This window comes from Oncorhynchus gorbuscha, unplaced genomic scaffold (genome assembly GCF_021184085.1).
Source record: "Oncorhynchus gorbuscha isolate QuinsamMale2020 ecotype Even-year unplaced genomic scaffold, OgorEven_v1.0 Un_scaffold_460, whole genome shotgun sequence".
NCBI classification, from domain to species: Eukaryota; Metazoa; Chordata; class Actinopteri; order Salmoniformes; family Salmonidae; genus Oncorhynchus; species Oncorhynchus gorbuscha.
The window spans coordinates 318,609-331,941 of NW_025745298.1; the positions used below are offsets into that span (position 1 = coordinate 318,609).

General features: G+C 45.0%; 1 protein-coding gene across 2 annotated transcripts in view; it reads left to right on the top strand.

Moving 5' to 3' along the window:
* Positions 1 to 645: 645 nt before the first annotated feature.
* lcor (ligand dependent nuclear receptor corepressor) overlaps positions 646 to 13,333 on the top strand; it is a 111,964-nt gene continuing 99,276 nt past the window's right edge. For both annotated transcript variants that reach the window (XM_046333555.1, XM_046333556.1), the window contains exon 1: positions 646 to 785. In XM_046333555.1, the coding sequence (XP_046189511.1) occupies positions 689 to 785 (97 nt within the window). In that variant the 5' untranslated portion in view covers positions 646 to 688. The remainder of the gene's footprint in view (positions 786 to 13,333) is intronic.

A 13,333-nucleotide genomic window follows, 5' to 3' on the forward strand; every position in this document is an offset into this window, starting at 1 on the left:
ATTAGAATAGGATGAAAGAACAGAATAGAACCAAAGCCAAGCAGTCTCTCAAATATCGGTAGGAACAGTGTAATTTCGATTCAGTATAAAGTTGATTATACTTATCATACAACAACACACACAGCCAGAAATATGAATAATAATCTCTGTTCATACCGTCATACAAAGGTTCTCTTCCCTGCATATGTTAATGGTGAATTATCATCATCTCCTGTTTACATGTATTAAATATATGGTAAAATCATTGACCTTTCTTTCATTATGACGATTATATGGAAACACATTGGCTGTACATTATCTATCTAAATACCACTGCAATGTATAGGCTACCCACGGCGCGTTATTAAAACTCATAACGCACTGATGCCCGCACTGACACAGATTTGACTCATTTAGACCATAGCCTACACACTGTCAATTCAATCTATACGTCTCTTTATTGATCCATATGCCTTTGTTGCGGGTTTAAATTCCATCACTGACGTTCATTCTCTCAACAGAACTGAGATGTTGGGGGGACTATCGGGTGGGTGGTGGTGGTGGTGGTGGGTGGGACCGTGAGCGGATGCTGCAGCTATAAGTCCCCCCTACATTTTGTACTCCACCCATAACCCTCAAAAAGTATTGGTGACGTATGCGCACAAGCACCTAGCAGAATGTGCGCGTCCGCGGGAGGGCCCGGTAGAAAATGGCGAGTCTGTGCAAAAGGCAGCAATGCACGATCGAGAGGCGCGGCTTTCGGCAGGAACTTGACTCGTGGCGACACAAACTCATTCACTGTGTAGGTAAGCTCGTTTCGCCTTGCATGGAGGTTCGGCTGGAGAGCCAGGGTGCGCGTGGTTTGGGGAGAAAACACTTAAATGGCTTGGCTGTTGTGTCCTGGGGAAAAACGGACGCTGCTGCTGCGGTCCGCAAGCCAGGGTGCTGAGCGGAGCGAGCTGTCATTTTTGTTGTTGCCTCGCGTCTCAACACCGACCGCCTCCCCCGGACCTGCCCAAATATATAGTTAAAAGTTTTTTAAAGCTTTGGATCTTATTGCCATGTGTTTCAGCGATATGGACGTTATGTTGTTATTGTATGTGGATGTGATAAAGGTGTTTTTATCGGGTATTAGTGATTTGAAAGTGAGGAAACAATTTGTCATTTTTTTTTGCTGTTTATTTATTGTAAAGCAGGGCGTGTCACGTGTCCAGATGGAATTGTATCTCGGCAAATGAGAAAGGGTTTTCTGTGCCTGTGTGCGCGCTGCTCATTTTATTGTAGGCCTACTATATTATTGTTGGGGGAGGGCAGTGCGCGTTCCACCTTCAGAATTGAAACCGGGATTGGTGTTGCGCGTTACCTTGTTGCCCTGGACGTCGGCACCAGGGAACGCGCATTGCTGCATTGGGGAAATGTCACAGAAAATAATTTTAGTATTTTAGGGAAGGTGGGGGATGACAAAGAAAATCACACTGCGTTTCATCTCGCTGGCCACGGTTGAAAACATGGACTGTTCGTTCTTGTTGTAGTACTTGTTGAAATCATTCGTTACAATGTAACTGATGCTGTACAACTCTGCAGTTTAGATTTTGTTTTGTAGCAGTTCACAGCAAACGATTGTTTAGGGAAAATGTTTTTCCCATTTCGGTATAGCTTGTTGTTGTGATGTAAACCGATGCAGTGGACATTCCGTTGTTTTGGAAAGCTGCGTTATCCCACACAATGCAATGCATTCTATTTTAATCTTTGATAATCGGTCCAACGTTTCTTCAATAGACTAACATTAATAGGCAACAGCATAATGACATTATTTTAATAACAATATGGGTATTTTGGATTTCCCTATTTCCCCTCCCCCAATATTCTCTCGTTTCATTAGCTTTGTTTAATCCGGTTAAATCGGTAGATCCGGTGTCATTGGGAGATTATGATCAACTTCGTTCTGATCTTTAAAACTACAGGTTTCCTCTTTTTCAACCCCCAGTTTGTAATCTCCCTTTTATCAGTAGCATATATCTATATCTGTATATCCATCCCTCTGCAACACTCCTGCCCTTGGCAGTATACTGTATCAGGTGTTAGGCTACAGACCTACCTACAGCCTGTATCAGGTGTTAGGCTACAGACCTACCTACAGCCTGTATCAGGTGTTAGGCTACAGACCTACCTACAGCCTGTATCAGGTGTTAGGCTACAGACCTACCTACAGCCTGTATCAGGTGTTAGGCTACAGACCTACCTACAGCCTGTATCAGGTGTTAGGCTACAGACCTACCTACAGCCTGTATCAGGTGTTAGGCTACAGACCTACCTACTACCTACAGACTGTATCAGGTGTTAGGCTACAGACCTACCTACAGCCTGTATCAGGTGTTAGGCTACAGACCTACCTACAGACTGTATCAGGTGTTAGGCTACAGACCTACCTACAGCCTGTATCAGGTGTTAGGCTACAGACCTACCTACAGCCTGTATCAGGTGTTAGGCTACAGACCTACCTACAGCCTGTATCAGGTGTTAGGCTACAGACCTACCTACAGCCTGTATCAGGTGTTAGGCTACAGACCTACCTACAGCCCGTATCAGGTGTTAGGCTACAGACCTACCTACAGCCTGTATCAGGTGTTAGGCTACAGACCTACCTACAGCCCGTATCAGGTGTTAGGCTACAGACCTACCTACAGCCTGTATCAGGTGTTAGGCTACAGACCTACCTACAGCCCGTATCAGGTGTTAGGCTACAGACCTACCTACAGCCTGTATCAGGTGTTAGGCTACAGACCTACCTACAGCCTGTATCAGGTGTTAGGCTACAGACCTACCTACAGCCCGTATCAGGTGTTAGGCTACAGACCTACCTACAGCCTGTATCAGGTGTTAGGCTACAGACCTACCTACAGCCTGTATCAGGTGTTAGGCTACAGACCTACCTACAGCCTGTATCAGGTGTTAGGCTACAGACCTACCTACAGCCTGTATCAGGTGTTAGGCTACAGACCTACCTACAGCCTGTATCAGGTGTTAGGCTACAGACCTACCTACAGCTTGATCTTGTTCTGTGTGAAAATCTTCCTGGCCCCTGCCCTGCTGCCTGGCTAACCGGACTGACCCGCAGCCTTGACCACCGTTTCATCTCAATTTAGGATCTTTTTTTCCAAAATAATAATTGAACCAGTAGGTACCATCGTAAGACACATCTAGACACATTTTCTCTTGCCGGGCTCACTTGAGAAACAAGAACAAATGTTTATTTTCAACTTAAGAGTAGGCCTAAGTGTTTTATTATCTCCTTTCCAAATAACAGTTGAACATTTCACTGTGGACATTGAACCTCGTCTGCTTCTGTCACAGCAGATGTGTTTTTCAGGGATGTCAGGCAGCGTGTCTATCGAGGCTTTACATCGTGTTGTTGCATGTCAATAAACTCACTGGACTGTGTTTAGGAGGTTGGATTGGGTGTAGTGATCTTTATCCCACGTATGTAATGTAGGTTTCATGCAGTATGTTCAATATCAGCCTCCCACCACGTTTCCATGGTGACTCTAACTGGATGCATATTTGCCCTAGGGCTTATTTGATGTCAGTGAACAGCATAGGCCTTCTGTATCCTAGAGCACAAAGGTTGATGTCGGTGAACAGCATAGGCCTTCTGTATCCTAGAGCACAAAGGTTGATGTCGGTGAACAGCATAGGCCTTCTGTATCCTAGAGCACAAAGGTTGATGTCGGTGAACAGCATAGGCCTTCTGTATCCTAGAGCACAAACAACAGCATAGGCCTTCTGTATCCTAGAGCACAAAGGTTGATGTCGGTGAACAGCATAGGCCTTCTGTATCCTAGAGCACAAAGGTTGATGTCGGTGAACAGCATAGGCCTTCTGTATCCTAGAGCACAAAGGTTGATGTCATCAGCTGCTGTGTCTTTTTCCTGCTCCACTGTAATTGATTTGGCACATGTGTAATGGTGTCTATATAACCGCTTGGCTGAGAAAGGGAGAGACGTGGAGACTTAAAGACTTCATAGTTAATGGGGATTTTTCTACAGTTGGTCAGAGGAATACATTTAGTCTCTAACACTTTAAAATCCATCTCTGTCTCTCTCTCTCTCTTTCCCTTTCCATCCCTCAGTGTTTCTCTCCCTCCATCCCTCTCTCTAGGTACCAGATATCTGGTCATTCAGTATCACAGATGGGTTCCCCAGAGATTTGCCTCCTACTTTCTCATCTAGTTAATTCTCTCGTGGGGGTTTTTGAAAAACATGTGTTGTCATTTATCAGGTGTACCTTCGCCCCGCAGTCTGCCTCCACTAACCCGAGCACACAGACAGACAGACAGACAGACAGACAGACAGACAGACAGACAGACAGACAGACAGACAGACAGACAGACAGACAGACAGACAGACAGACAGACAGACAGACAGACAGACAGACAGACAGACAGACAGACAGACAGACAGACAGACAGACAGACAGACAGACAGACAGACAGACAGACAGACAGACGGGTTATATACATTCAGGGTTAAGTTGAGAACAGACTGTACAGAGTTTAGATGTAGGGATTTAAAGGACTATAGACACACTCACACACAGACTCCTGAGATTGATAAGCACAATGTGTGTGTGTGTGCAGTTGTGTGTCTGAGGTGCCATGTGTAGCTACTAGCTAGAACCTGCCCTTTGACTGCACTGACTAGTAATCCCCTGTCCTTTCTGCAGAGACACTGAGCCTCTTTGCCCATCTGTGCTGTACACACACACACTCCCTAAAACCAGAGCAAATTACATTTTAAATCTAATTTTTACTCACTTAAAAAAAACTCTAGACACTATTTAGGAAGATATTTTCCAAAGTTGTATTTGGAGATGATGTGCTGCTGTTAGGGTGCTGCTGTTAGGGTGCTGCTGTTAGGGTGCTGCTGTTAGGGTGCTGCTGTTAGGGTGCTGCTGTTAGGGTGCTGCTGTTAGGGTGCTGCTGTTAGGGTGCTGCTGTTAGGGTGCTGCTGTTAGGGTGCTGCTGTTAGGGTGCTGCTGTTAGGGTGCTGCTGTTAGGGTGCTGCTGTTAGGGTGCTGCTGATAGGGTGCTGCTGTTAGGGTGCTGCTGATAGGGTGCTGCTGATAAGGTGCTGCTGTTAGGGTGCTGCTGTTAGGGTGCTGCTGTTAGGGTGCTGCTGTTAGGGTGCTGCTGTTAGGGTGCTGCTGTTAGGGTGCTGCTGATAAGGTGCTGCTGTTAAGCGGCAGGGTAGCCTAGTGGTTAGAGTGTTGGACTAGTAACCTAAAGGTTGCAAGTTCAGGTGCTGCTGTTAGGGTGCTGCTTTTAGGGTGCTGTTGTTAAGGTGCTGCTGTTAACTCAGCTCGGTAAAGCAGTACTAAAGGGTTTGACAAATATGTCATCAATGTATTTGAACTTTGGGTTAAAAATGCCAGTCTTCCTCTCCTCCCTGTTTCAGATCAAAGTCCTTTAAATCTCTAAATCTAAGCTACACTGTACTCTACTTAACCCTACATTTATATAACCCCTTTCTCTGTGTGCTGTGGGTCAAGATAACAGCCTTACATAAGAACCAGCCATTAAACAATCTGGTTGGGCAGGTTGAAAGAGATCAGTATATGGGCCCATGCCGGTCTGTGCTTTCTTAATGTACTGTTAAAGAGAAGTTGAACACACACAGAGACATTGTGAGGATTGATGCATCCGCCCACGCAACTCCTTTTTTTGTGAAAAATAATGTTGACTTTGACACAGCTAGAAATCATATTCAAATCCCACAAAGTTGTTCAGTCATTTGTTGTTTTGTGTGAAAGGTGACATTTGAGCAAAAATGTAGTTTGTGTGTGCTTGACAAGCAGCGACAAAGAGAGGGAATGGTTTTGGTTTTGTGTGTTTGACTAGCAGCGACGAAGAGAGCGAACGGTTTTGGTTTGGTGTGTGTTTAGTTGTGGAATTAATATTTGACTGTGAGTTTGAAGGAATGCTTTTGTGTGTGTGTGTGTGTGTGTGTGTGTGTGTGTGTGTCTAGCTGTGTATTGGATAAATATTGTAAACCTCAAAAAGTGCTACCCAGGGATGCATAAATCTGTATTTTATTGGAGCGTGCTGTTCACCTACCCCCTACCGCTCCCCACCTTTCATTTTAGAAACCCCTGTATGATTCTCAGACCAAAACAGCACATTACAGCACCACACAGTAGGGGATCTAAACCCCAGATACAAAACCATGACTAGATCTTAGTGTTTGTGTGTGTGTGTGTGCGTGTGCGTTTTTTTCAAATGTCCAAAATCAACGGCTGTTTCTAATAGAGTTCGACTGATTATGATTTTTCAACACCGATACCGATTATTGGAGGACCAAAATAAGCCAATGCCGATTTTTATATATAGTGGGCAGAACAAGTATTTGATACACTGCCGATTTTGCAGGTTTTCCTACTTACAAAGCATGTAGAGGTCTGTAATTTTTTTATCATCGGTACACTTCAACTGTGAGAGACGGAATCTAAAACAAAAATCCAGAAAATCACATTGTATGATTTTAAGTAATTAATTTGCATATTATTGCATGACATAAGTATTTGATCACCTACCAACCAGTAAGAATTCCGGCTCTCACAGACGTGTTAGTTTTTCTTTAAGAAGCCCTCCTGTTCTCCACTCATTACCTGTATTAACTGCACCTGTTTGAACTCTTTACCTGTATAAAAGACACCTGTACACACACTCAATCAAACAGACTCCAACCTCTCCACAATGGCCAAGACCAGTGGGCTGTGTAAGGACATCAGGGATAAAATTGTAGACCTGCACAAGAATGGGATGGGCTACAGGACAATAGGCAAGCAGCTTGGTGAGAAGGCAACAACTGTTGGCGCAATTATTAGAAAATGGAAGAAGTTCAAGATGACATTCAATCACCCTCGGCCTGGGGCTCCATGCAAGATCTCACCTCGTGGGGCATCAATGATCATGAGGAAGGTGAGGGATCAGCCCAGAACTACACAGCAGGACCTGGTCAATGACCTGAAGAGAGCTGGGACCACAGTCTCAAAGAAAACCATTAGTAACACACTACGCCGTCATGGATTAAAATCCTGCAGCGCACGCAAGGTCCCCCTGCTCAAGCCAGCGCATGTCCAGGCCCGTCTGAAGTTTGCCAATGACCATCTGGATGATCCAGAGGAGGAATGAGAGAAGGTCATGTGGTCTGATGAGACAAAAATATATTTTTTTGGTCTAAACTCCACTTGCTGTGTTTGGAGGAAGAAGGATGAGTACAACCCCAAGAATACCATCCCAACCGTGAAGCATGGAGGTGGAAACATCATTCTTTGGGGATGCTTTTCTGCAAAGGGGACAGGACGACTGCACCGTATTGAGGGGAGGATGGATGGGGCCATGTATCGCGAGATCTTGGCCAACAACCTCCCCTCAGTAAGAGCATTGAAGATGGGTCGTGGCTGGGTCTTCAAGCATGACAAGGACCTGAAACACACAGCCAGGGCAACGAAGGAGTGGCTCCGTAAGAAGCATCTCAAGGTCCTGGAGTGGCCTAGCCAGTCTCCAGACCTGAACCCGATAGAAAATCTTTGGAGGGAGCTGAAAGTCTGTATTGCCCAGCGACAGCCCCGAAACCTGAAGGATCTGGAGAAGGTCTGTATGGAGGAGTGGGCCAAAATCCCTGCTGCAGTGTGTGAAAACCTGGTCAAGAACTACAGGAAACGTATGATCTCTGTAATTGCAAACAAAGGTTTCTGTACCAAATATTAATTCTGCTTTTCTCATGTGTCAAATACTTATGTCCTGCAATAAAATGCAAATTCATTACTTAAAAATCATACAATGTGATTTTCTGGATTTTTGTTTTAGATTCCGTCTCTCACAGTGGAAGTGTACCTATGATACAAATGACAGACCTCTACATGCTTTGTAAGTAGGAAACACTACTGATTTAGCAGGTTATCAAATACTTGTTCTCCCCACTGTATATATTTGTAATTATGACAATTACAACAATACTGATTGGAACACTTTTTATTTTCACTTAATATAATACATAAATAGAATCTATTTAGTCTCAAAATAAATAATGAAACATGCACAATTTGGTTTAAATAATGCAGAACCACGGAAAATAAAAGTGCAATAAGTGAAAAGTAAAAAAGCAAACGTTTAGGTTCCTTGATCAGAACATATGAAAGCTGGTAGTTCAATATTCCCAGTTCTTCAATATTCCCAGTTCTTCAATATTCCCAGTTCTTCAATATTCCCAGTTCTTCAATATTCCCAGTTCTTCAATATTCCCAGTTAAGAAGTTTTAGGTTGTAGTTATTATAGGAATTATGACGCTTCGACTCTTTCTCTCTACCGTTTGTATTTCATAAACCTTTGGGTATATTGGGTGTTCTAATAAGCAGTTCTAATAACCTGACTCTGCAATAAACCCAAGAGAAGTGACACTATTTCCCTAGTTAATATTGCCTGCTATAACATGAATTTATTTTAACTAAATATGCATGTTTAAAAATATATGTATATTCTATTGATTTTAAGAAAGGGATTGTGCTTTTGTTAAATCATCCCCCGTTTGGCGAAGTAGTGATTTGATGATAAATTAACAGGCACCGCATTGATTATATGCAACGCAGGACAAGCTAGTTAACCTAGTAATATCATCAACCATCTGTAGTTAACTAGTGATTATGTGAAGATTGATTGTTTTGTATAAGAGAAGTTTAATGCTAGCTAGCAACTTACCGTGGCTCCTTGCTGCACTCGCGTAACAGGTGGTCAGTCTGCCACACAGTTTCCTCGTGGAATGCAATGTAATCTGCCATAATTAGTCTCCAAAAATCCCGATTACCGATTTGTTATGAAAACTTGAAATCGGCCCTAATTAATCGGCCATGCCGACTAATCGGTCGACCTCTAGTTTCGAGTGACCAAGGCTGGTTGTGTGAGTGTGTACCGTGAGTGTGTACCGTGAGTGTGTACCGTGAGTGTGTACCGTGAGTGTGTACCGTGTGTACCGTGAGTGTGTACCGTGTGTACCGTGTGTGTACCGTGTGTACCGTGTGTGTACCGTGTGTACCGTGTGTGTGTGTGTGTACCGTGTGTGTGAGTGTGTACCGTGTGTGTGTCTAACACCTGGTCCGTGCGCTCCCTTACATCTCCCTTACTACACCGATCTAATTGGTCTATATGATGGGATGAGAACACAGAGGACCGCTGTCTTTCCTTGTTTGATATGGTCATTATTACCTGTGGGACAACTGCTACAGGACACAGGACACTGCTCATCTTCAGCCTATGGGCACTGTAGTGTTCAATGAAGCTGATTTGAATGAGCGATTGAGTGACGACGCCATCTCTTCTCTGCTCGACAAGAGATCGGCAGTGTCGATGGGTCTTTTGATGGCTTTTCATAGCCGTGTGCTCAAGGTCATGAAGACTTGGCCATCAGCAAACAAAGACCAACCCAAAGACTAGGCTCCTGTGTGTTAATTAGCCCATGACTACACCTTAAGTGTGCTGTAAGATAAGTGACCGTATGTCTGAGTGAAGACAGAGAGCACTCAGGAGTTTTACTGCTTTTGATGCTTTTCAAAGCGATATACTCAAGGACGTGTTTCAGTCCATAAACCCCGTCTGAACATAAAGAGCTCCCAAACACTTTTATTTTCCTTCTAAAGACACGACTAGGTCTTTGTAAAGTGTATTAGTGTGATTCTATGTGAGTCCAACATCTATTCAGAGCTTAAGGGACCAGATGATGTTCTTCATGTATTCACTCTGGCTGGACCAGGGAAGTTTTTAATAGGAACATCTTTATTTGGACTTATTAACACCAACACAGGTCTGGATCTGGCCTTTATTGGAGAGTTTGTTGGAAGCTGAACACGCTGCCAGAAACACACTCCCTCTCTCTCTCTCTCTCCCTCTCTCTCTCCCTCTCCCTGCTACCGGGCCGGTTCTCTCTCTTTACCTCCCTCTCTACCTCCCTCTCTCCCTCTCCCTGCTAAAGGGATGGTTCTCTCTCTCTACCTCTCCCTCTCCCTGCTACCGGGCCGGTTCTCTCTCTCTTTCCTCCTCCCGGGCTGGTTCTCTCTCTCTACCTCCCCCTCTCCCTCTCCCCCTGCTACCGGGCCAGTAGGGTGTTGTGTATGAGCGATCGGAGATTGGGGGTTAATGCGAGTGTGTTTGTTTAAGCATGCTGTGCCCACTAGGCATGGCATAACACCAGCCAGGGCTTATTGCCCACTGGAGCATGCTGGGTAATGTAGTCTGGCAGAGAGAGTTCTGCTGTTCACTCCAAATGTACAGTGAGAGAAGATGGAGAGCCAGAGAGAGGGCGAGAGGCAGGGGGGGTGAAAGGGAGACAGAGAGAGGGCGAGAGGCAGGGGGGAGTGAAAGGGAGCCAGAGAGAGGGCGAGAGGTGGGGGAGTGAAAGGGAGCCAGAGAGAGGGCGAGAGGCAGGGGGAGTGAAAGGGAGCCAGAGAGAGGGCGAGAGGCAGGGGGGCGAGTGAAAGGGAGCCAGAGAGAGGGCGAGAGGCAGGGGGGAGTGAAAGGGAGCCAGAGAGAGTGCGAGAGGCAGGGGGGAGTGAAAGGGAGCCAGAGAGAGGGCGAGAGGCAGGGGGGGGTGAAAGGGAGACAGAGAGAGGGGGACTGAAACAGAGAGGGTGGAGATAGAGGCAGTTTATGGATACAATTTTTATTTATTTTATTTCACCTTTATTTAACCATTTAGGCTAGTTGAGAACAAGTTCTCATTTACAACTGCGACCTGGCCAAGATAAAGGAAAGCAGTGCGACACGAACAACAACACAGAGTTACATATGGAATAAACAAACATACAGCCAATAATACAATAGAAGAAATGTTTTTAAAAAGTCTACATACTGTGTGTGCAAATGAGGTAGGATAAGGGAGGTAAGGCAATAAATTGGCCATAGTGGTGAAATAATTACAATCTAGCAATTAAACACTGGAGTGATATATGTGCAGAAGATGAGTGTGCAAGTAGAAATACTGGGGTGCAAAGGAGCTAAATAAATCAAATAAATAATGGTATAGGGATGAGGTAGTTGGATGGGCTATTTACAGATGGGCTATGTACAGGTGCAGTGATCTGTGAGCTGCTCTGACAGCTGGTGCTTAAAGCTAGTGAGGGAGATGTAGTCTCCAGCTTCAGTGATTTTTTTTTTTTTTTTTTGCAGTTCGTTCCAGTCATTGGCAGCTGAGAACTGGAAGGAAAGGTGGCCAAATGAGTAATTGGCTTTGGGGATGACCAGTGAAATATACCTGCTGGAACGCGTGCTGCGGGTGGGTGCTGCTATGGCGGCCAGTGAGCTGAGATAAGACGGGGCTTTACCTAACAGAGACTTATTGATGACCTGGAGCCAGTGGGTTTGGCGACGAGTATGAAGTGAGGGCCAGCCAACGAGAGCATACAGGTCGCAATGGTGGGTAGTATATGGGGCTTTGGTGACAAAACGGATGGCACTGTGATGGACTGCATCCAATTTGCTGAGCAGAGTGTGGAAGGTAAATTTTGTAAATGACATCGCCGAAGTCGAGGATCGGTAGGATGGTCAGTTTTACAAGGGTATGTTTGGCAGCATGAGTGAAGGATGCTTTGTTTGAGAAATAGGAATCCGATTGTAGATTTGATTTTGGATTGGAAATGTTTAATATGAGTCTGAAAGGAGAGTTTACAGTCTAACCAGACACCTAGGTATTTGTATTTGTCCACATATTCTAAGTCAGAACTGTCCAGAGTAGTGATGCTGGACGGGCGGGCAGGTGCAGGCAGCGATCGGTTGAAGAGCATGCATTTAGTTTTACTTGCATTGAAGAGCAGGTGGAGGCCATGGAAGGAGTGTTGTATGGCATTGAAGCTCGTCTGGAGGTCAGTTACAACAGTGTCCAAGGAGGGGCCAGAAGTATACAGAATGGTGTCGTCTGCGTAGAGGTGGATCAGAGAATCAACAGCAGCAAGAGCGACATCACTGACGTATTCAGAGAAAAGAGTCGGCCCAAGAATTTAACCCTGTGGCACCCCCGTAGAGATTGCCAGAGGTCCGGACAACAGGCCCTCCGATATAAAACACTTAACTCTGTCTGAGAAGTAGTTGGTGAACCAGGTGAGGCAGTCATTTGAGAAACCAAGGCTGTTGAGTCTGCCAATAAGAATGTGGTGATTGACAGAGTCGAAAGCCTTGGCCAGGTCTATGAATACAGCTGCACAGTATTGTCTCTTATCGATTATGATATCGTTTAGGACCTTGAGCGTGGCTGAGGTGCACCCATGACCAGCTCGTAGAAGGTACGGTGGGATTCGAAATGGTCTGTTTGTTAACTTGGTTTTGAAGACTTTAGAAAGGCAGGGTAGGATAGATATAGGTCTGCAGCAATTTGGGTCTAGAGTGTCTCCCCCTTTGAAGAGGGGGATGACCACGGCAGCTTTTCAATCTTTTGGGATCTCAGACGATACGAAAGAGAGGTTGAACAGGCTAGTAATAGGGGCTGCAACAATTTCAGCGCATAATTTTAGAAAGAGATTGTCTAGCCCGGCTGATTTGTAGGGGTCCAGATTTTGCAGCTCTTTCAGAACATCGGCTATCTGGATTTGGGTGAAGGAGAAATGGGGGAGGCATGGGCCAGTTGCTGTGGGTGGTGCAGGGCTGTTGACCAGGGTAGTGGTAGCCAGCTGGAAAGCATGGCCAGCTCTTGAAAAATGCTGTGAAATTCTCAACGATGGTGTATTTATCGGTGGTGACAGTGTTTCCGAGCCTCAATGCAGTGGGCAGCTGGGAGGAGGTGCTCTTATCGACTGTATGGTGGAGATCTGCAGCGTAGATTGACATTCCTCACAATATCCATCGAGTCTGTGTTGTTACTTTGTTACGCCTGTGGATCTTCTACAAATGGCATGAATACGGTTTGGATGGAATACACAATATGTTCTGAAAGCACAGCCCCGCTCTTACAAGTACTGGAGATGTGGGTTTAAATACATGTATTGTTTGAGTTGGTATTTCTCTATTAGTGGTTGGCCAAGGCCAGTAAACAAGAAAACCTTGTATTTGTCTCTGTTGCAAAATTGATTTGTCCATTACCAGTGTTTTCTTTTTTAAAGTAATGTTTTGGATGTTCATATTTGCTTGACACTTGATGGTGCAGCCTCAGAAAAAAAAGTGCTTTCTAGAACCTTAAAGGGTTTTTCGGCTGTCCCCATAGGAGAACCCTTTGAAGAACCCGTTTTGTTTCTTCAAAGCGGGTTCTACAGAGGGTTCTACCTGGAACTAAAAAGTGTTCTCCTAGGGGGACAGCCAAAGAACTCTTGTGGAACCCTT